Source organism: Plecotus auritus (assembly GCF_963455305.1).
Source record: "Plecotus auritus genome assembly, chromosome: 12".
In the NCBI taxonomy this organism is placed as follows: domain Eukaryota; kingdom Metazoa; phylum Chordata; class Mammalia; order Chiroptera; family Vespertilionidae; genus Plecotus; species Plecotus auritus.
Window position 1 is genome coordinate 30,569,925 of NC_137778.1, and position 23,321 is coordinate 30,593,245.

Below are 23,321 nucleotides of genomic sequence, written 5' to 3' on the forward strand. Positions count from 1 at the left end.
AAAAAATATCCTTGGGTGAGGATTAACAACAACAAAAACACACACACACAACACTAAACACCTTTCCACTCTTTGGGACCTTAGAAAGAAGTAGAGGTCCTAGATCCCAGCAGGTGCTGTCAGCCCTGGACCAGCAGACCTTCCTTCCAGCTCCATCAAGGTCCAAAGGCCACATGTCACCAACTGGGCCCTCCTAGCCCAGACTCAGACAGTGTCTCATCTAGTCCTTATTGCAGTTCTGAGAGAGAGGGGCCATGACCCTTAGTTGCACTGGGGACCTGAATGCTCATCAACAGATTATTTATTTATTTATTTAAAAAAATTGATTTCAGAGATGAAGGGAGAGAGAGAGAGATAGAAACATCAATGATGAGAAAGAATCATTGATCGGCTGCCTCCTGCACGCCCCCGGATAGAGCCTGTAACCCAGGCATGTGCTCTGACCGGGAATCAAACCCTGATTCATAGGTCGATGCTCAACTACTGAGCCACGCCGGCCGGGTGAATATTAATATATTTAAATGGATAATGCAGAGCATTACACCATTGTGATGTTTAGATTTCATCAAGCACGAATTTAAAAGACTTGTTTTATTTAAAAAGCAACAATATTTAAAGCATTCCAGAATTTATACACTCTGCAAAGATTTAAACTTGTGACAAAAAAATCTTAGCTGTCAGCTTAAAATATATGTGAGTCAGTATATAATCCCCTCCGCACCCCCACGCCCAATTCCTTCAGGAAGCACAGAGCAAACCCCATGAAGATAGACTACTGCTTTAGAGAGCAATAGGGTCATTGGGATATAGAGTGGGCTACCCGGGGAAGCTTTGGAGGCGGGATGAGCTGAACTAGAATGGAAGCCGGAGGTGGGCAGATCAAATAGGGGAGAGAAAGGAGTCTTGGAGAACTGGACAGAGAATAGTCAGGAGCCGAGGCCTTGGTGTGGTGGAGGAGGTAGCTTCTCAAAGCCAAGGTGTGAGGGATGCCATGGGAAATACCAGAGGCACTTTCTGCCTCCTTTCCAATGACCGGCTCCTCATGTTCCAATCCTCCCCATTGAATGTCTTAGAAGAGGGTGGTGGTGGTGGTGGGGTGTCGGGTGGGCCAACCCCAGCCCTGTCCCTCAGGATCCAGCTCCTGCTTCCTTGAGAGAAGGGGCTATGCTTCCTTTAGTGCTCTGGTACATGTCTGGAGTTCAGCACTTCCATCCTTCCAAGACTTTAGAACAGCTGGCAGGAAATGAGAAGGCGTGTGACGCCCTAACAGGTCTGGCTCAGTGGATAGCGTCGGCCTGCGGACTGAAGGGTCCCGGGTTCGATTCCAGTCAAGGGCATGTACCTCGGTTGCGGGCACATCCCCACTAGGGGGTGTGCAGGAGGCAGCTGATCGATGTTTCTCTCTCATCGATGTTTCTAACACTCTACCCCTCTCCCTTCCTCTCTGTAAAAAATCAATTAAAAAAAAAAAAAAAAAAAAAAGAAGAAGAAGAAGGCGTGTGACCCCAGCTAGAGGCCTGTTTCTAGAAGATTTAAGCTCAAACCTAGAGTGCTGGGAGGACACTGAATTTTAGTGGAGGTCAGAGAATCTTAACAGCAGTCAGTGCTTGGGCTTCAGGGCCTAGAGCCAGATAGGCCCCAGAGGGACAAAAGCTGTCATTGCAGAACCAGGCACTCAGCCTGAGGCCTCCCTGGGGAGTGTTAGGGCTAGAGAAGGGCAAGCCTTCCTCTCTTACACACAAGTTCAGAGACTAGACAGGCTGAACAAGGCCTGAGCAGAGTAGGGGAGGGAGGGTCAGAAGCAAGTCCCACAGTACTATTGAGCAGGTCCCCCTGTCTGCGTCTTACCCTGGCCTGGCCTAGTATTTAAACCACTCGGGTCGGAGGTGGTGGGTGCCCAATAAACTGTGCCTCCCAAACCCCTCTGCAGTCAGATTTGCCATTCTATAGGGTGAGACCCTGGCTGTTTTGTCACATTAGGGTAAGAAAACCATAACTACCTGTGTCAGCTTTTGACCTTCCTGTGCATTTTGGTTTTTCTTTCCATTTAGATTTTTAGTAATTCCTTTTGAAAACTGCTTGTCCAATGTTAAAAGTTTTACAAACACCTTCTCATTCAAGTCTCATTTGGTCCTCCTGACAGCCCTGTGAAACAAGAATCATGGTCCACCTTTTACAGGTGAAGCTATCAGAGGTGACGTGACTTGGCTTAGCCGAGGACACCCTGATGGTGACCAGATCCCATCTTTCATGAACTCTGTGTGGACTGCCCGAGGGCAGAGACTCTTGTCTGTGTCTTAGCCCCAATGAAGGGCCAAGAGTGCCCTTTACTGCCCACAGCAACCACAGCATGGTGGCTGTGATGCTTCTGCTGCAGATGCATTCATTCATTCCCCTTTCTCATAAATACCCCTGGTCATCACCTTCTAAGCTAAACACCATTGGAGTTTCTGCCTGAATCAATGATTCTTGAACAGCTATTCTTTTGGATCTCAAATAAATGCTTGTTGCCTCTCACTTTGGCCTTTTATTTTTAGGTTATTCTACTTAGTACACAGGCTTGGCTGCGTGTAACAGATACCAAAACTAGCCGTGGTTTGAATGAAGGAGTTTATTTCTTTGTCATATACTATCTGGAAGTAGGTGGCTTAGGCCTGGTTTGGTAGGTGGTTCTGCTCAGCCATCCCCACTTTGTATAGTCCAAACGTTTCATCCATTTTCCAACCAGCAAGGTGAAGAAGTGGCCTGTTCCCTGCCATTAAGGACATGAATTAGCAGTTACATACCTCACCTTTCTGCTTATTTTGGCCAGAGCTTAATCATGTGGCTGCACCTAGTTGCAAGAAAGGCTGGGGAGCATGGCCTTTATTTGAATTTAAAAGGAAGTTTGTTTTTAAACTATACAGGGTCCTTTTTGCTATGAGAGATAAGGGGAGAAAAGGTAAGGGGGCAGCTAGCAGCCTTTACTACAAATGATATTTACACATGCCACAAAACGTAAATTGGGCAGTATTTCCTCCTTTTTTAATTTCTGGAAATATGTATAAGATGCCCTGCATGCCCTCCCTGGCCCCCTTGATTTGGTAAACTTGCCCAAGGAGACCATCTGGGTCTGTTTTATTTTTAATTTTTTTATATCTTCTTTTGTGTAGATTTATACTACTGATCAGTTTTTCTTTTTTATTAATAAAAACTGTATTACTTATCAGCATTTAGAATGTCAACAAAATGGCTGTAACTTTTTAAAAAAATATATATTTTATTGATTTTTTACAGAGAGGAAGGGAGAGGGATAGAGAGTTAGAAACATCAATGAGAGAGAAACATCGATCAGCTGCCTCCTGCACACCCCCCACTGGGTATGTGCCTGCAACCAAGGTACATGGCCTTGACTGGAATCGAACCTGGGACCCTTCAGTCCACAGGCTGATGCTCTAGCCACTGAGCCAAACCGGTTAGGGCGATGTAATTTTTTTTTTTTTTTTTTAATTTGAGATTGGTATTCAGTTAAGAGAACAATTGTTTCATAAAAGCTGCATCAGAGAGAATTGAAGATGAAAAAACTACCATCCCCGCATATACAAGAACCAACAAGAACCTGCTTTAAACTTCCGTGCCAATTTACAGCCCCCATGCTGTACCAGGCGAGGTTAGTGGCTATTGGAAATACCACCAGGACAGGGCTATCCAGACACGCATCTGGGCCCTGCCAACGTGGCTCAGTGGGTTGGAGCTTTGTCCTGTGCATGGAAGGGTTGTGGGTTCAATTCCCAGTCAGGGCACATACCTAGGTCTAGGTTCGATTCCCCGTTAGAGGCAGCTGATCAATGTTTTTCTCTCTTCCTTCTCTCTCTAAAATAAATAAAAACACATATCCTCAGTGAGGATTATAAAACAAAAAACATTAAAAAAAAGACATTGGGCCTCTAGTAAAAAACAAAACAAACAAATCTTACACAGCCTTTAATTTCAGTTTTTTTCTTTAAAAGGAATGAGTTGTGCCAAACCGGTTTGGCTCGGTGGATAGAGCGTCGGCCTGCGGACTGAAGGGTCCCAGGTTCGATTCCGGTCAAGGGCATGTGCCTTGGTTGCGGGCATGTCCCCAGTGGGGGGTGTGCAGGAGGCAGCCGATCGATGTTTCTCTCTCATCGATGTTTCTAACTCTCTGTCCCTCTCCCTTCCTCTCTGTGAAAAATCAATAAAATATATTTAAAAAAAATAAAAAATAAAAGGAATGAGTTGTGTACAGGGTAGGAAAATGCTTTATAGACAAGAAAAAAAGTTGCCTAGAACCAACTTATCATCATCATCTTCTTCATCTTCATCTTCCTCCTGTTATAGGATAGTCTGAAGTTAGAAACGTTCCAGGACACGCAGAATAGGGAAACTAAGACAGATAGTTAAACAGCAGTTTACAGCCACATAGTAAATCCTATCTTCCCTAAACCAAGGACACTTAAGAGTAAATGGTTTGCATTTCTCCTCCCCAACCAGAGGGTAAATAGCTTAAAGCACCCTACTCAGGAAGATAGATAACAGAAATCCAGTTAGTGCCATTTGCCAACCACACCCATGAAGTTAAGAGAATCAATCTCATTTTGGTACATCCTCATAAAGCTGATGAATATTCTACTGATCCTCCCCTAAGACCTCCCCTAAATGCTAAGCCTTTAAAAACCCTGAAACCGCCCTGAACGGTTTGGCTCAGTGAATAGAACGTAAGACTGTGGACTGAGGGGGGGTCCCAGGTTCGTAAGACTGTGGACTGAGGGGGGGTCCCAGGTTCGATTCCGGTCAAGGGCATGTACCTTGGTTGCAGGCACATCCCTGGTGGGGCGTGTGCAGGAGGCAGCTGATCGATGTTTCTCTCTCATGGATGTTTCTAGCTCTCTACCCTCTTTCTTCCTCTCTGTAAAAAATCAATAAAATATATTTAAAAAAATAAAAATAAAAACCCTGAAACGGAAGTTCCTGGTGGGCTCTCTCCCCTCCCCCGGCCCTGCCCCTGCCAGGAGCATGCCTGTGTCATTCCCTGTGCCTTCTCCTTCCCCCACAGGCACATCTCTTAAACTTCAAGGGACCCCATGAGATTTGCAACCAGGGGAGCAATGGGCAGTGGCAGCTCATCTCGGGCTACACCCCTGAACCTTTTCTCTGACTTCCCAGCGAGCCAAAGCAGCCCAGCCTGGGCTCCCCTGATGCTGCCTCTGTGCCCTTCCTTGTTTCACTGTCCGAAGTGTGTTTTTGCTGCAGTCAATAAATTCTTGCTTGCTTTTCTACACTTTGTCTCGATTGAAATCTTTCCTTTAAGAAGACAAGAACCAAGGTGTCATCGTCTCACTGGTAATACGCCTGCCCCTCATCCTCTTCACCTTCCACGTCTTCCTTCTTTTTCCTGCTTTTTTCAGGCTTGACGACTTTTTTTTTTTTTCTTCAACATCCCACATTTCTCCCAGCTTCTTTGCAATATCACCAATGGACAGGCTAGGGCTAGGATGTTCTCTGATTTTTTGGGTGATACTCAGAGCAAAACATGAAAAAGGTAGAAGGAGGCTTCTTGGATGCATTGTGATCCTCGAACTTCTTTTTTTTTTTTGGTGCCCTTGACCGGGAATTGAACCCGGTACCCTTCAGTCCGCAGGCCGAGGCTCTATCCACTGCGCCACACTGTCCAGGGCTCAAGTTTCTTTTTTGCTTCCCCTTTAGGAAGGATGTAAGTTTTCATTTCTCTTTCATAACGGGCCTTGTCCAAGTTTGCCATTTTCCTTTCACTTTAGCAGATACGGTCTTCTACCGCTCTGAGCACCTCTTAGAAACCTCTGAGAAGTCGACTGAAGCATCTGTATGTTTCTTTTTGAGCTCCTCCCGGCAAGTTTGCACAAAGAAAGCATGTGATGGCATTTTTGCCTCGGCTTCTTACTGTGAATGACAAGCTCAGGGGAAGCCTGCACAGCAGCGTTACAAACTCAGAGATGGAAAATAACCACATAGCATGGTCGGAAATGAAAACTTTCTAACTAAAAGCGGGTAGTCATGCCTTAGGGTAGTCATGCCTTAGGGCAATATTTTCCCCTAACGAAGGTCAGTCTTCACCTTAACTGGGCCTGTCTACTGTCTTTTGCATGTATGATGACATACCTGATTAATTCCACCCCCACCCTCCTTCAGAGCACTACCACCCTACCAGAGTGGAGATCACAAATCCTGTCATTGTTATTGTTACCATGGTAACTGTTGACTGTTAACTATCCTGTACCCACTATGTAGAAGTATGTCTATTCATTTTACTTTTTGTCCAATCCCAGAAATGTCCCCGTTTTGCTTTCTCCTGCCTCCCTAATCTATCACCAATGAATTTCATGTAACCGCCTTACATCTTCCCTTTTAAAAAAATATATTTTTGTTAATTTTAGAGAGGAAGGGCAAGGGATAGAAATATAGAAACATCGACGAGAGAGAAAGATGAAAGAGTTTAATTGATGAGGTAGTCAGTAGAGAAATCCAGAAGGTTTTTGAGCAAGTGATTGACAAAGTGGACACTATGATCAGAATAGATGAGGAAGCCTGGGGTTGGGGGCGGGGGCAGGCATTAAGGGGTCAATGGGAGAAAAAAGGGGACATACGTAATACTTTCAGCAATAAAGATTAAAAAAAAAGAAATCTTTTATAATAAAGCCATTACCCGTTTCCTGGGGGGGAAAAAAAAAAGAATGGATGAGGAGGGGAGAGACTGGAGTCCAGAAGGAGACTGGTCAGGAGGTTGCTGTTAATGTAAGAAACATTCAAACCTGTAAAGAATTTTTGTGAGTTTATTTGCGCGCCAAATTGTTGAAAATTGCTGGGAAACAGAATCTCGAGATATTGAGATAATGCTCCGGAAAATGGCAGTTTTTCACCTACTTTTATAAATTACCATCAAAGAGGAGACGTAAGTGGGTTGCATGAAATCCATTGGTGATAGATTAGAGAGCTGGGAGAAAGCAAAGCAGGGAAACCTCTGGGATTGGGTAAAAAGTAAAATGATAGACACATGCTTCTTTTACATAGGTGGGTACAGGAGAGTTAACCGTCAACAATTAACATGATAACAATAACAGTGAGGGAATTTGTGGTCTCCTCCCGGCACCCGGTGCATTGGTTGTGTCCTGCGTGGTCCGGATAAAGGGAAGTTACAAGTTACCCTGACATTCCACAGGTATGTTATCATAGATGCAAAACGATAATAGGCTCAGCTCTTTGTCAGGGAACATACTGGCCTAGGATATGACTACCCACTATAAACTATTTTTAATTTAAAAAGTTTTCATTTCAGACCATCCCTCGAGGTTACTTTAGGTCTTTGAGTTTGCAAGGCCACCAGGCAGGCCTTCCCTGAGTTAGTCAGATTAGCAGGTGGCCCTTTTCTTCCACAGAAACATTCAAGAGTTTAATTGATGAGGTAGTCAGTAGAGAGATCCAGAAGGTTTTTGAGCAAATGATTGACAACATGGACAACTATGACCAGAATGGATGAGGAGGGGAGAGGCTGGAGTCCAGAAGGAGGTTGCTGTGTCAGGACAACTGGGATGAGGCAGTAACCACAGGCACAGAGAGAAAGGGGTGATTTGGCGAGGTGAGGTTGCAAGGAAAACTCAGCAGCACTTGGTGAGGACCTGTGGCTGGCAAGGCTGCTTGGCCACATCTGGGGTTCTGCAGAGCAAGGCAGAGACGATGTGGATTGGGCCTGGACGACAAGGGGAGCAGTGAGAGTTTGGTGCTGAAAGGATGGGGCTGGCTGAGTACAGATTCAAACCCTTTGATCTTAGGAGTTCTTTAAACTGAGGCGACGATGGTGCTGTGAGGCAGAGGGAGAGAGGGGAAGGATCCAGAGAGAAGCAATCAAGAGAGAAAAGGGTAGAAGCGAGGCAGGGTTAAGGAGAGGAGGAGGAACCAGGCAAGTGGCCAGACCAGGAGCTTTGGGTGAAGGAGTAGCTGTCAGGGTGATTGAGGAGTGGTGCTCTGTTGCCAGGCCAAACTGAGTTCAAATCCTGGCTCTGCACTTAATTCCTTGAGCTTCTGTTTCCTGATCTATTAATCATAGACATTGCCCACATTATAAGGTGGTTGGGAGGATCAAATTCGGTAATGCATCTGCACACAGAGAGTACTTAGAACAATGTCTGTACAGAGTAAACACTCAGTAAACTTTAGTTTCTTCTCACTTACCTGTCTGCTGCCCTCTTCCCTTCTTGGAAGATGTTTATCTGGCCCAAAGCTGGGCAGGTTCAGAAAGTCATTTCTTATCGCTGCTCTTAGGGATGATCTTGTTTTGAGAGACGAATTCTTGTTCATTCTTATGACTGCATGGTAAACCCAAACTTCCCAGAAATCAGTTTTTTTTTGCCAGATGGAAAGTCCCTTTGAGAATCTAAATGCAAACCAGAGCGGGTTGGTGAATAAAGAGCTGGGGTGACTGGAGGTGAAGGGTCATAAAGGGTTGGTTGCATAAGTAAGCTGGGATGATCACGTGTGTATCTGCACCACGTAGGGAATTGATTTCCTTGTCTATGAAATGGGGTATGGAGAGGCATCGAACTAGATCAAGCGAAGTTGACACCAAACTCCACTATTTTTGAAGCTGGACCTAGGTGTTTTTGCCAATTACTATAATGGGAAACATATGATCATTTCCAAGCGAGGAGGAAGGATGAAACCAATGAACAGACTTTTCTCACTTTGAAGGTTTTCTTGATTGTTTTGTTCTTAAACTGTTAACACCTGACATGGGCAGGTGACAACATGAGGGCTCCAAGGACAAACAAGTATTGACAGGGAAACCAGAGGTAGACTACCATTGTCCTTGTGTTTTCGTGCATGTGTGAGGTTTGATCGTGGTTTCATGTTGCCGACACGTCAGACTGCCTCATTCAGCAAGGATGCTGGTTCTTGCTGTGTGTCATGGTTTCTTCTACTGCTGTATCTAATGACATACACTGAGTGCTCACCAGGTACTTTGCTTGTGTTATCTCATTTGATCTGTGAGGTGAGTGATAGTATCGCGTTGCAGAAGAGCAAACTGATGCTTAGAAGGAGGTTAAGTGATGTTTCTACTACACTTGGTTAGTGTAGTAACTGAGGTAACTTGCTTTCTTCTTTTGGTAAGAGACGCTTAATGACAGGCCTGAGTACATGACCCACACTGGGCAATCACAGCACCCTGACTTCTTAGAAATGGGGATTGGTTTATGGCTGAGTACACAAACCAAGCAGGGCCCATCAAGGCTCTTGCCGGGATAGATGAACACTGGGTTAATAAAGCTGGAATAGTCTGTGACCATGTTTCTCATTATATAGAGAGGTCCCGCTACAGTAAGAGTAAAGCCCACATGAAAAGAGAGACAAGCAGTGATGAGAGAAGGGTGGATGGTGTTGAGTTTCCTGTTCTAGCCCCCAAGGCTGTGGTTCATTGAACCTGCACACTATGGATGTAATAACAATACATCCCTTTTTTGCTACTTCAGTGGGCTTTCATTGAACTTCTGTCTCTTATAGCTGAAAGGTCTTGATCAACAGAACTAGAACATGGGAGAGTCAAGATTCAAACTCAGAACCCAACATCTTAACTTCTCTGCAATAGCTATTTCCTAGTATTACACATTGCTCTCTTAAAATGTCACTTTCAACCACTTCCTCATGAGCAACACCCTATAATTTTTACAATCACTGCTCACTCTCCCGTCACCTTCCTTTTACTGAAGCTGGCTTTAGTCCCTTTCTGAGATTTGCACAATTCCCTGGGTTTGTCAGGACACATCAGAACATCTCTCAAGTTGAGTGTTTCTGGGGTGATGGTTAATCACGCTGTTTTATGTTGATTCCTGTTAGCACTGGTTTCACCAAGTGACGCATTCTACCCTTGGCCCTCCATTCTAGCAAATGGCAGAGCCCAGCTTCAGACCCAAGTCTGCCTGACACCCAGGCCTGAGTGTTTGCTGGGACAGCACCTGGGCTCCAGGCTGTGGGAGGCTGTGAGGAGTCTGCAGGCTGGGGTGGAAGTGTCCCGGGGCTCCTGACTCACATGTCAGACCTCAGGAACCACCTGCATCTATACACTGAGTCTCTGTGAGGAGTTGTGGGTCGGGGAGACAAGTCCCCAAACTTGAGGTCCAGAGTGGCTGTGCTCTTGTGAGCCTGCTTGCGCGACCACAAATAGTGGTGAGGGTGGCCAGATGTCGGGGGCACAAGAAACAGTTTGTTCTTGACCAGATTCTCTGATTCTGTTGATGGTTCACATCACTTTCCCTTTTAAGTTCTGATAAAATCTCCAAATCTCAGCTGAGGACCAGAGAATGTAATTTGGAGCTAAAGCCAAAAAGATCTTTATATTCTAATTTTGCTGCTTCCCGAACTGACCTACCCCCACCTCATCACAGAAAGCAGCTGCCTAACTGTATCCTGCCCCGTGGGGAGGTGGGGTCCCCTGGGAGGTAAGGAGGGGGAGCGGCAGGCTGGTTGAGAAAGAGAAAGTCTGCAGCCCAGAAGGGGCAGAGCCTCACCCCTCTCTTCCTTTAGAGGAGAGAGGGGAGGGTGTGATGGAGAGAGGAGCCCTTCTGAGGGGCCCTTCTGAGGAGGGAGGTGTTAAATTGCTCCCTCCCCCAAACACTGCCATTGGCAAGAAGGAAGTTTCTGGAGCCACTGGAGAGAGCTGGGTCCATAGAGTATAGCAAATGAGCTTTTAGAAGGTTCAGCGGTGGGGATAGAGAATTGAGGGCCATGTCTGGAAATGTGGTACTGAAGGGAGGAGAGAGGATGGTGGCCATCGGGACAGCACTGGTGCGCCCCCCGCTGGTCATTCACCAAACATCTGCTCTGTGTCAGGCCAGTTTAGTGGGGAAGACACATAAATAATCCCAATTAAACTTAAATTTTTTAATGTTTCAATTAAAGTTGATATTCAACATTATTTTATATTAGTTTCAGGGGTACAGCCCAGTGGCCAGACATCCATATAACGAAGTGATTCCTCCATCACTCCAGCACCCACCATATACAGTATTACAATACCATTGACTACATTTCCTAGTCGCCACTCCACATCCCCGTGACCACCCTGCAACTATCATTTTGTACCTCTCAATCCCCCCTGTCCACCCAGCGCCCCTCCCCCCAAATCTGGCAACCTTCAGTATCCATGAGTCTACAATTAACCGTAAAAGGTATTGTTATAGGGTGATGGGCAAGAGGCTGCAAAAGTACATAGGAGAAACACTTACTATTAGCTGTGTGTGTGTGTGTGCTTGTATGCACACTCATGTGTTCTGTGTTCTGGTATGTGGGAGGCTGGGGAGTAGATTCAGGGATGCTGTACGGAGGAGATGATATATGAGCTGAGTTTAAAAGGTGGTTAGGAGATTGGCAGGGGGGCAAACTGAGGAAGGGCTTTCCAAGAGAATGAATGGCATAGGCAGGGCTTGGAGGCACGGAGGGCCTGGCATGTGCAATAGTGAAGTTTCGGACCTGGGAAGTGGTACCATGTTCGGTAGTCTTCTCCTGAAAGCTATGGGGATTCACTCAGTGTTTTCACGTGGGGAATAATGTGCTTAGGTTTGAATTTTAATATCACCTTGGTGGCAGAGCTGAGAAGGGGTCAGAGTGGGGGGCAAGGTCACGGTGGGGAGGAGAATCCAGATGTGTTTGCAGTTTCCAGGGGCAAGGCGATGCTGCAGAATCACAGGCAGTGTGGATAGAGCGGAGCCGTATGCGGAAGGCAGGAAGAGGGTCTACTGACCAGATGTCTGGATGGCAATGAGGAGGAAGCAGGACGCTAGAGGACAGCCAAGTTTCTGGTTCAGGTCATTGGGTGGACGGTGGTGTTAACTGTGGCAAAGAGGACGGCTAAGGGAGATGGGAGATCTGAGGAAGGTTTCTTTTAAGCTTATTTTAAATCCGGGCCAGAGTGCATTTGGAGGCAAGAGGAAAGGGGACCCTTGAAGATGACAGAGCAGAGCAGGTGGAAGAGACAGGCTCCTGGGCACCAGGGGGCGGGGTGGGGGGGGGCGTTGAGAAATGAGACTGAGTGGCTGGGTGGGGAGAGGATGGGCAGAGAGACCAAGGCTGGTCTGAGGAGGAATTGGAAAGTTAGGGATTCTCAATGATTGAGACAATACAGGAGGTTTACCTGTGTTTAAGTCACAACTCATTCGTTGTGTGAACTTGGGCAAACTTCCCTGAGCCTCAATTTCCTCCTCTGTAAAGTGGGTTGAAATTGTACCAGCTTCCTGGGAGTGTTGTGTAAATTAAAGGGGAAAATATACAGAAATCACCCAGCACACATGGGTGCTCCATAATGCCACATGCACAAACCCACCACATACAGCAAATCCAGAATGACCCAGATCCACTGTTCAAACACTCTCATGCTGATCATGCTATCAGGGGGTAGTTAGATAAATTATTTAATGCCGTTTTTAAAGAGAAAATGTTTCCAATCATATATCTGTAGGCAGAGGGATAATCAAAGAGACCCTTGGTTAAGCTCAGAGGTGTGGTGCAACTCACTTAAGGTGAGTCAGAGGGAACACCAGGACTTAAACCTGAGCCCCAACAGTGAGGGCATTCCCCTTTGCACCTAACTGCCCTGGAGAAAGGGTGGGTGGGCAGTGTTTAGCCCCTGACTTCTTTCTTTTTTTAAAAAAATATTTTTTTATTGATTTCAGAGAGGAAGGGAGAGGGAGAGAGAGATAGAAACATCAATGATGAGAGAGAATCATTGATTGGCTGCCTCCTGTACGCCCCATGCCGGGGATGGAACCCACAACCCGGGCATGTACACCAACCAGGAATTGAACTGTGACCTCCTGGTTCATAGGTCCATTGAGACACACTGGCCGGGCTGACCCCTGACTTCTGCCACTTAGCTCCTTCTGCCCCTATCCTAAGGCTGTTAAAATAGCTTCCAGGCATTTGGCTTACTTCCAGAAGTCCACCTGGGCTGCTCCGCAGGGGCTGTCCGGGGAACACCTTATATGTGAGGCAGATGTGAGGGGTGTGGGTGTGGGAAGGCTCCTTGGAGATGAATCAGCACTGCCTCCTCCAGTGTGAGTCAGGTGCAGGGCATGGCAAGGGCTGGTCTACAGGAACAAGAGGAAGGGAAAAAGAGCAGGGAGAAGCTTGTAATGACACATCTCAACCACCAGGGGGCATGAATCAGGTGGGGGAAAAACAGGCAGCTGCTTGTGGAAAATCTCTGGTATGTGTGTGTGTGTGTGTGTGTGTGTGTGTGTGTGTGTGTGTGTGTGTGTGTGTTGGACAGAATGTGAGGACCCGGCTTTATGGCTGGGCATGGGCAGAGTCATTCCTGGGAATGTGCCCACTGCCTGTCTGCCTTCATGGAGAAGTGAAAAATCAAGAGGGGGATTGGATTTTAGGGTTGATTCTATTCAACCTTCCGGTTCTGCTGAGGGGAGGGAGTGGCTCCAGATCACACAGCAAGTTAGTGGCAAATTAATGTGATAGTCACCAGTCTCAGTCACATGGCTACTTGACGGGCACCCTTTGGCTTCCATTTCTAGGTTAGGGACAAGTCTTTATATGGGGCCTTAGTAATCAGTGGCTCTGCTTCTGTCTGTCAGGGTGTCTGTCTGTCTCTCTCATCTTATTTCCTTCTCCCTCACATTTTCTTTGTTTCTGTGACTATTTTTCTCTGATCTTTTCTCCCAGTTTCCATCTGACTGCCTCTGTGTTTCTCCTTCCTGTCTCCATCTCTCCCTGATGGGGAGTTTGCTCATTGGGTCCCTGGAGTGAGATGTTTCCTGCAGTCTCTCCTCAGGGATTTCTAGCTCTCTGAAGCTCTGGTTTCCAACCCAGTGTCTCAGTCCCACTCCTGGGAACCAGAAAAGAAGTTATGACTTGGTAGCATAACTTGGGAGGTCAGAAGGCCTTCAGCCTCCTAAATACTATCCCTAGTGCCCCCTTCCCCCATTGCCATTCAATATCCATAAACACCGGTTGGCACCTGGTGTGGGAGAAACCCTTTGCTCCTGCAGAAATGAATAAGACCCAGTCCCCGCCCAGTGAGCTCACCATGTGGGGGTGAAGGGAAGGGAAGACAAGTGATTCAATCTAGAGAAGAATGCTCTAAGTACACAAGGACAAAAGGAGTGCTTTGTATGAGAAAGAGCAGGTAGAGATGGGATCTGGTTGGGCCTGGGGAAGGCTCTAGGAAGTAGTGGCATATTACTGGCCTTCGAAAGATAGGTGGGATTTCCACAGGATCCCTCTGAACGTTCTGAGCAGAGGGATCAGAATAAGAAAAGGGTTTCAGCCACACCCTGTGCAGTCTACATACGTTCAAGTCACAATGAGCAAGACAGTTAGGGTATGTGCAGGGGAGGTCAGAAAGCTGGTGAGGACGAGAGCCTGAGCACCTCCCTGCTGGGCTTCATAGAAGGCTAGGGGGACACCACTGTAATCTCCGAGCAGGAGAGGCATCTGCTAAAGCCCTTCAGTGAAAATGGGAGAACTGCTGAGAAAAACAATGCATTGCACCCGTTGAGCACAAAAGGGTCAGGAGGCTTGGGGTAGAAATAAAGGACAAAGGTTTGTTCAAAGGGTCTTAGGATTTGCAAATAGAAAACACAACTAGGCGATCCCCTGAGTGTTCCGAAGAAGAAAGAAGAGCTGAGAGTTCCAAAAGGTAAAAGTACATCCTTGAGAACAATCAGTCCTTCATTCTTAGCCTCTGGATTGGCCTGGGACAACAGTCTTCCAGATGTTCAGTGGTCTGGATAATGGCTGTCAGGTGGGCTGGATACATGGACATTCTTTCCTACGTGTTTTATTCTTTCCTAAATCCTTCGGAAGGCTATCTGTAGGAATGTATTTGTCTCCAGGCATTGATGCACAACTGGAAAGTTCAAAAGCTTAAGTCCTCAGGCCTTTTAATCTTATCCCTCATGCCCATTTGGTCTGAACCAGTTTTGTCAGCTTGACTATAAACAATCAATTTTAAGTCAGCTTAGCTGTACTGACTCCATGGTGTTTTCTTTCTTTCCTTTTTTTGTTTTGTTTTGTTAATCCTCACCTGAGGATATTTTCCCAATGATTTTTAGAGAGTGGAAGAGAGAGGGAAAGACAGAGAGAAACATTGATGTGAGAAAGACACATTGATTGGTTGCCTCCTGCACATACCCTGACCAGGTCCGGGCCAGGGAGGAGCCTGCAACCACAGTACATGCCCTTGACCAGAATCGAACCTGGGACCCTTCAGTCTGCAGGCCAACACTATCCACTGAGCCAAACCGGCTAGGGCTCCATGTTTTTTCTTCATTCATTCCTCACCCCCATTACACTCAGGGTGAAGGATTTTTATCCCAAGCTCTATGTGAATAGGAAGGGCAGTAGTATGGGAGGTTCAAGTGTGTTGGGGAGGAGGGGACACTAGATGTGCAAGGTGTAGAAGAGGACATTTGGCTCCAAGGCATGACGTTATCTGTGGTGCTCATATGGCCCCCAAGTACCAAGGTGACCCCGAGGAAGAGACAAATCTGGCTTCACATCTGATCCTAGTCAGTTTTCAGTCTGAACTTCTCCAAACTTCTCTGTGGTGTGGTAATCCAGAGTCCCTCGGGCTTGGCCACTGAAGGGTCCCTATACCACACTCTCCTTCCTGGTATGGAGTTTCCGCCTGCTGCCCAGGCCCTGGGGGAAGGGTGTGGTGAGGGTGCTGCTGAGTCACGGCCTGGGCATCTGGGCCTGCACCACAGGGTGAGTCACCTAGGACTGGGGGGAGTACTGGGAGGAGATTGGGAGCTGGGGGGAGGGCAAGAAGCTGCTGGACATCTGGAGGGGGGAGGGGAGCTGGGCCTGCAGGAAGGGCGGTGCCCAGACTGGCAGGAAGGGCGGTGCCCAGACTGGATTGGGGATAGACCAAGAGCAGCAGGTGAAGTGGGCCTGGGAGGGGGCAGCTTTCTAAGGGCGATCCCAGATTGCTTCAAACTCTCTCTCTCTCTCTCTCTCTCTCTCTCTCTCTCTCTCTCTCTCTCTCACACACACACACACACACACACACTCTCTCACATACACAAACACACACTGTCACATATAGGCTTGTGAAGTCCCAGTGTGTGCCTGCAGCCTGTGACACATGAATGAGCTGTGACTCACAGGCATGTCATGAGAACAAGGTCTGGTATGAGTCTCCAGGCCCCACAAACAACGGCTATCTCCCCTCACCCTGGGCGTAGGCTGGGCGTAGGCTGCCCCTTCCCAATGACACTTCCCACCGCCCCTTTGGCCTGGGTGGGCCCAGGGGCTGCCATTTGAACCTAGAGCCCTCCTCCAGCTGGGGGCAGAGCTGATAGTCTCTGAGAGGGAGGGGACCAGGTGGGAGGGGGAGGGGTTGGCTGGAGGCCAGGTTTGGCAGGATCAGGTTAGGGCAGGTTTGGTTTCCTGAAAACGCCACGTCGAGGGCCAGTGTGGCTAGCATATAAATCCCCACTCTGAGCACCTTGCCCTTTGCTTTCCTTCCCAGTCTCTCTCTGCATTCAGGTCTGGTGAGTACCTCTGTCGTGCTGAGGGCTGGGTGGGAGGACCCTACGGGCCTCTGCCTCTGTCCCTTTGTCCTGATCTTTTTCCTATAGTTTTCTTTTTCTGGCTTCCTTGGTAGATCAGCCTGAGGCCTCTCTGCATCTTTCCCATATGGGGGTGGTGGGGGGAGAGCAGGAGGTTCTTCTGTGAAGTGTCAGTTTGATTTTTACTTCCCCAATTCCTCTGTGAGCTCTCAGTTTAGGGGTTATTCTGAGGCCCTCTCTTGGATTTTAGTTGGGGGTCCCCTGTGGATCTCTCAGTCTGGGTGTCTTAGTCTAGAGGTCCTTCTTGGAGGTCTAGGCCTAGGAGTAGGAGGGGTGTGTATGTGGATGCCTTAACAGGAATCCTGAGTTTTGTTGGTTTTATTTTGTGGTGTTTTTTTTTTTTTGCAAAGTTCTGGATTCTAGCCTGAGTAAGGAGCAGGAGCCAGGAATCTCAAGTGTGTGGGCCCGCTGGGGTGTGCCCTGGATAGCAGTGTAGCTCTGCCCGCTGCAGCTTCCTGTCTTTTCCTGCCCCGTTACCTGCAGGCTGGCAGGATCGACCCCGGTGGTTTTCTTGCCTCTCTTCCCGGCTCCTCTGGCCTCATCCTGGGATCTGCCTAACCCTCGTGGGCTGCTCTGAGCATTTTCAGAGGCAGGGCCTTGGGAAAGATGACCTCTGATGTCCTTGTGTCCCCAGATTCTACCCTTGTGTCTGCCCTGATCCCAGGGCAATGGACTTTAATTTCTTTAATTCCAAACCCAATAGTATCCTCCCTGATGGGGAGGGTGTTTATGTCTTGTCTGCAAAAAGCCAGCACCCCAATATGAAGGGAGACATATTCCCTACCCTCTAACAGGACCTAGTCTGAGGGAGACATCATTTCTGCTTGAGGGAGCTTCCACTTAATTTTTTTGCTTCCACTTATTTTAATTTAAAAAAATTTAAAAATATGTTTTTTTAAAATTATTTCAGAGAGGAAGGGAGAGGGTGTGAGAGAGAAACATCAATGATAAGAGAGAATCATTGATTGGCTGCCTCCTGCACACCCCCTACAGGGGACTGAGCCCACACCCAGGCATGTGCCTTTGATGGAGAATTGAACCGTGACCTCCTGGTTCATGGGAGCTGAGCCAGGCTAGTTAAAAAAAATTTTTTTTTTAAAGTATGTGTTTATTTAATTTATTTATCTTTTTATCTTTATTGTTGAGAGTATTACAGATGTTCCCCTCTCCCCCCTCCCATTACCTCTCTCCACCAGTTCTGCTCAGGCTCCAGGCCTTCACCACCCTATTGTCCGTGTCCATGGGCAATGCATACATGCATATAAATTCTTTGGTTAACCTCTTCCTGGCTGCTACCCCCCAACCCCTGCGCCCCTTCCCTCTGAGATTCATCAGTGTGTTCTATGTTTCCACGCCTCTGGTTTTATTTTATTCATCAGTTTATTTCGTTCATTAGATCCCAGGGCGAGTGACATCCTTTGGCCTTAGGATCCCCAAACACAGGGGAAGGGTTAGCATCTGCCCTCAGTGTGAGGTAGAGGTGTGGTCCCTGCCCAGGGAGCCACAGTCTGAGGGGGAGAGGCAGCCCCTGTCTGCTCATTCAGAGAGGGATTGGAAGAAGTAGTTTGGGGCACAAGGGCAGAAGTGGGTCATCTCCAACACCTGTCACTCCTTTGGCCCCAGATCCAAGATGTCCAGTCCCCTGGAGCAGGCGTTGGCTGTGATGGTCGCTACCTTCCACAAGTACTCTGGCAAGGAGGGTGACAAGTTCAAGTTGAGTAAGGGGGAGATGAAGGAACTTCTGCACAAGGAGCTGCCCAGCTTTGTAGGGGTAAGTGGGGCTGGCCGAGGGCGGGAGGCTCCTGGTGTGTGAGAGTAGGGGCACCGGTTCAATCTATTCTCCCTTCCTCCGGGGTGCCTGCGGATGCAGACACCAGGGTGGGGCTGGGCCCTTCACGATCTCACTGGAGTGCGAGCAAGGCCCACGTGTGAGAGCTCTCTTATTGGTTGTTCCCTGCAGCTTTCCAGAGAATGGATGTGCTATCAGTGCCTTTAAAGTCCATCTGTTTAACCCCCTCATTGGAGAGCTGAACAAACCAAAGGCCCAGAGCGGGAACCGGAATGACCACTCACTATGACATGCACTGACCACCAGGGAGCAGATGCTCATTGTGGTGTTCTGCCTGGCCCAACACCACACAGATCTTTCTCTCTCTTGTTTTTAATATTTATATGCCAAACTGAGGTGTGTTGGGGAGAAAGGTCCAGTTAAGACATGCGCCCTTGAGACACTGACAGAGAAATGCAGTCAACTTTCATTTTGCCCCCTGCCCTCCCCATACCAGCTACCGGATAATCTCAAAGTCAGATCGCAGGCTCTGAACCTATGAAGCAGGTCCTTCATTCCTTTAAATATTTTTGGGGTCAAACTTTTAAAATTTGATTTCATCTTGGCTGGCATTAAAAAGACCTTGCCTTTTCTGAATTCACCTTGCTGGTGATGGAGAGTGGCTCCAATAGTTCTAGTTTCTTCGTCCGCAAAACAGGGCTTATGATGCCCATCTCGCCTGGCTCCTGTGGGGAGTAGAGCTGATCCTGTACTTAAGGGGTGCCTGGCATGCTCCCATTCCCAGCAGGGAGAGCTGAAGGCTCCCACCAATGAGCATCCATCTGTCCTCCCTCATGGGCCTCTTAGTAGCTCCCAGGGACTCTCTGCCACCACTTACTGCTGCCCAGTTTGAAGGGACAGCTGGGCTCTGGCCAGTGAGTGTGTGTTTGGAGTGGGAGGGAGGGTGGAGATGGGGTGGAGAGCGGCCTGGCCATGACTCATTCTCTCTTGCTTTCAGGAGAAGGTAGATGAGGAGGGCCTGAAGAAGCTGATGGGCTCCCTGGATGAGAACAGTGACCAGGAGGTGGACTTCCAGGAGTATGCTGTTTTTCTGGCCATTGTCACTATCATGTGCAACGATTTCTTCCAGGGCTTCCCAGCCCGGCCCTGAAGCAGAGCTCTCGGCTCCCAGCCATGGGTCTCTTGGGCCCAGGAGGACTCTCTATCCTTTGTAGTTTTGTACCCAATAAACCTTTGTTTGTCTGTTGATAATAGTTTAATTGCTCAGTGGTGCCCTGGAACCTGGCTGGCAATGTTGAAAACCGAGGGCCTCCTAGATCTCCTTTCTGGGCCCTGACTCTCCATCTAGAATTCTCTCCAAGGCCAGAGCTGGGCCGTAGGTCCCACACTTTGGGGTTTCAAATACCAGGAAATATTTGGAAATTGAGATAGCTTGCTAACATAAAAATTTTTTGATTTTATGATAAAGAAGGGGGGAGGGAGGGAAAGAGAGGAGGGGGGGAAACATTGGTGTGAGAGAGAAACATTGATGGTTTGCTTCCGGTTTGGGAATCAAACCCACCACCTTTTGGTACATGGGAAGATGCTTCCACCAACTGAGCCATCTGGCTAGGGCCATTTGCTAACATTTTTTTTTTTCCAAATAAAGATATTAAAAAAGGCAAATCCCATCTACCATCACTATCATTTCACAAAAAATTCCAACAAAGAAGAAAAGATAGAGCCCTAGCCGGTTTGGCTTAGTGGCTAGAGCGTCGGCCTGCGGACCAGAGTCCCCGGTTTGATTTCAGTCAGGGCATGTACCTTGGTTGCAGGCTCCTCCCTGGCCCGGTCCCTGGTTTTTCTCACATTGATGTTTCTGTCTGTCTTTCCTTCTCAATGGAAAAATATCCTTGAGTGAGGATTAACAACAAAAAAGCTGTTTTGATGATCTATATCTGCATAACAAACCACCTCAACACTTGGTGAAGTAAAAAGTAAATTCATTATCTCTCAAGGTTCTGTGAGTAGACTGGGGTTAGTTGATGGGATTTCTCCTTGGGATCTGTCAGGCAGTTGCAGATGAAAGTTGGGGCTCGAGTCATCTGAAAGTTCAAATGAGCCTGGCCAGAGTGGTCCAGTTGGTTGAGTGTCATCCTGTGCACTGAGAGGTTGCCAGTTCGAGTCCCTGTTAGGGCACATGCCTGGGATGTAGGTTCAATCCCTAAACAGGGTGCATACAGAAGGCAACCAATTAATCTCTCTCTCTCTCTCTCTCTCTCTCTCTCTCTCTCTCTCTCTCTCCCTCTGTTGAAGCATGTCCTCCTTGGGTGAGAATTAAAAAGACATTAAAAAACAAAAAGCAAGTTCAAAATGAACTCAACTTCCAAGGTTGCTCACTCAATATTCCTGGCAATTGATGCTGGCTGTCAGCCAGGAGCTAAGCTAGGACTGTCATCTGGAATAACTTCCCATGACCTCTCTCCATGTGGCTTGGGCTTCTCAGAACTTGGTTCTGAGAGGGAGTGTCTCCAAAGTGAGCATCCCAAGAAGCCCAAATAGGAGCTGCTTGGCTTCTTAAGATTTATCTGAGAAATCCCAGAACATCACTTCTGCTGCGTTCTATTGATCAAGGAAGTCATTAAGGCTGGCTCATATTCAAGGGGAGGAGAATTAGGCTCCATCTGTTAAGGTGAAATTGACAGCAACTCTCTTGGAGACTATATATCATAGTCTGTCTTCTAGCAACCACAGTTCACATTTCATTCCATATGCAAAATGAACTCAGCTCCTGCCTAAGACCCACAGCATCTCATCCCATTAAGGCAGCAACTTGAAGCCCAGGATCTTGTTATCTAAGTCAGGTCGAGATATGAATGAGGCTTCTCACGGGCAGTTCCTCCAGTACAGCTTTTCAAGAATATTTCCCCTTGATCCAAGCATCTGTTAACAGCACATTCAATGTACAAAGGAGAGACAGAGATAGATAACTACCATAAACACTCCTATTCAAAAGGGGGTGGTGATGGATTGGAGGCACAGAGTGTTCATTGGTCTATAGCAATTCTGAAATTGAGTCAAACATGTATCACCAGATTCTTGATTATGGTTCAGCTCTTCTCCCTATAAATGGTTCTTGGTTCTACCCTCTAGGCCAGGGGTGGGCAAACTTTTTGACTCGAGGGCCACAATGGGTTCTTAAACTGGACCGGAGGGCCGGAACAAAAGCATGGATGGAGTGTTTGTGTGAACTAATATAAATTCAAAGTAAAGGAGCGGAGGGGAGAGCAAGAGAACCCTCCGCTCTTTCGGCTCTGCGGGCCGGATAGAACAGCCGAATGGGCTGGATCTGGCCCGCGGGCCGTAGTTTGCCCACGGCTGCTCTAGGCTCTTGGTTTTATTTTCTGAGCTAACTCTTTCTTTTTCATCAGAAATGTCTGTTTGCTTCTTGCCCATAGAAAGTTTAAGACTCCAAGATTCTCTTTGTTTTGAGGTGTTTCTGCTCTCTTTCAGTCCAAGATGGTACAATTCTTTTAAAAACATTTTAGGCTTTCTATGTATTAACTTACTAGAGGCTTGGTGCATGAAATTGGTGCATGGGTTGGGTCCCTAGGCCTGGCCTGTGATCAGGGTTGATCAGGTTCCCCGCCTCCCCGCCTCCCCACCTCCCCACCTCCTCACCTCCTCCTTCCCTCACTGCCCGCCCGTGTCCGCCACCACCCCCTGCCAGTTCCCCGTCCCAGCCTGGGACCTGGGGCGGGGGGAACTGGGAGGTTGGCCAGCAGGCCCCATTGGCGATCAGGGCCTACAGGCTGGGAGCAGCTCCTGCGTTGAGCATCTGCCCCCTGGTGGTCAGTGCATGTCATAGTGACTGGTCATTCCAGTTGCTTAGGCTTTTACATATATACTAGAGGCCTGGTGCATGAAATTCGTGCACAGGGGTGTGTGTCCCTCAGCCCAGCCTGCACCCTCTGCAATCTGGGACCCCTCGAGGGATGTCCGACTTCTATAATTGAAACTTTGTAGCCTTAAGAGGAAGCCAAGGCAGGCCAGGGCAGGCGGAAAGCTTGGCTTCCTCCATCACTGGGGGCAACTCAAGCCTCCTGCTCTCTCCAGCTCCATAGCTGCTGCCATTTTTGTTGGGATTTATTTATCTTCTATAATTGAAACTTTGTAGCCTTGAGTGGAGGTCTGGGCCTGCCAGGGTGTGCGGAAAGCTTGGCTTCCTCCATTGCCAGAGAAACCCAAGCCTCCTGCTCACTCCATAGCCACAGCCATCTTGGTCGGGTTAATTTGCATACTTGCTCCAGATTGGCTGGTGGGTGTGGCTTGTGGGTGTTAGTGGAGTGATGGTTAATTTGCATATTACTCTTTTATTAGATAGGATTATTAGATAGGATAGATGAGTTGCAGAAAACCTGATTAATAATAGTGGCTTTACTTGTCCTACATAGCAAGAAGTCTGGGTAGACAGTTCAGGATTGGTTTAGGGGCCCCAAGATCCCAGAGATCCTGTCTGGCACCAAGTGTCTTTCCATTTTTTGCCCTAATCTATAGCATATATGCTTTCCCCCTCATGCTTGTTGCGTTATGATCACAATATGGCTGCTATACCTCCAGGTCTCACCATCCATGTTCCAAGCTGGAAGACAGAGAAAAGATTAGGTGCAAAATGTTTTCTCCTTTGCCTTTTTATTATGCAAGAAGTACTCTCCCCAGGTATTTCCACCTACATCTCTTTGGCCTTAACTATGTAATATGACTAGCCCTAGCTGCAACTAAGTATTTTTAGCTCAACAAGTGCACACTTTGAAAAAAATAAAATAATTTTTAGAAATAAGGAAAGAGGGGATGAATAGTAGACAAGCATAGACAATACTTTCCTGAATTGTCTTCTTACTTCCCTGGGAAACTCTGATGCTTGGGAACCACTTACAGAGGAG

The 23,321-nt window shown here is 47.6% G+C and overlaps 2 protein-coding genes across 4 annotated transcripts in view; both read left to right on the forward strand.

The window, feature by feature from the left end:
• The window catches only part of S100A16 (S100 calcium binding protein A16), a gene marked incomplete at its 3' end in the record, with an annotated part of 13,452 nt that extends 5,939 nt beyond the window's left edge, over window positions 1–7,513 (forward strand). The window contains exon 4 of the mRNA XM_080647819.1: window positions 7,413–7,513. Within this exon, the coding sequence (XP_080503945.1) occupies window positions 7,413–7,513 (101 nt within the window). The remainder of the gene's footprint in view (window positions 1–7,412) is intronic.
• An 8,309-nt stretch (window positions 7,514–15,822) lies between these two features.
• On the forward strand, window positions 15,823–20,062 carry S100A2 (S100 calcium binding protein A2). 3 transcript variants are annotated; one of them, XM_080648413.1, is made up of 4 exons: window positions 15,884–15,919; window positions 16,511–16,532; window positions 18,234–18,381; window positions 19,397–20,062. In XM_080648413.1, the coding sequence occupies exons 3-4, from the start codon at window positions 18,241–18,243 to the stop codon at window positions 19,547–19,549; spliced, it is 294 nt and encodes a 97-aa protein (XP_080504539.1). In that variant the 5' UTR covers window positions 15,884–15,919; window positions 16,511–16,532; window positions 18,234–18,240; the 3' UTR covers window positions 19,550–20,062. The 3 variants fall into 3 exon arrangements, with proteins under 3 accessions (XP_080504538.1, XP_080504539.1, XP_080504537.1); XM_080648412.1 differs by lacking the exon at window positions 16,511–16,532 and having other exon boundaries at window positions 15,823–15,919; XM_080648411.1 differs by lacking the exons at window positions 15,884–15,919; window positions 16,511–16,532 and adding an exon at window positions 15,933–16,163.
• The last annotated feature ends 3,259 nt before the right edge of the window (window positions 20,063–23,321 follow it).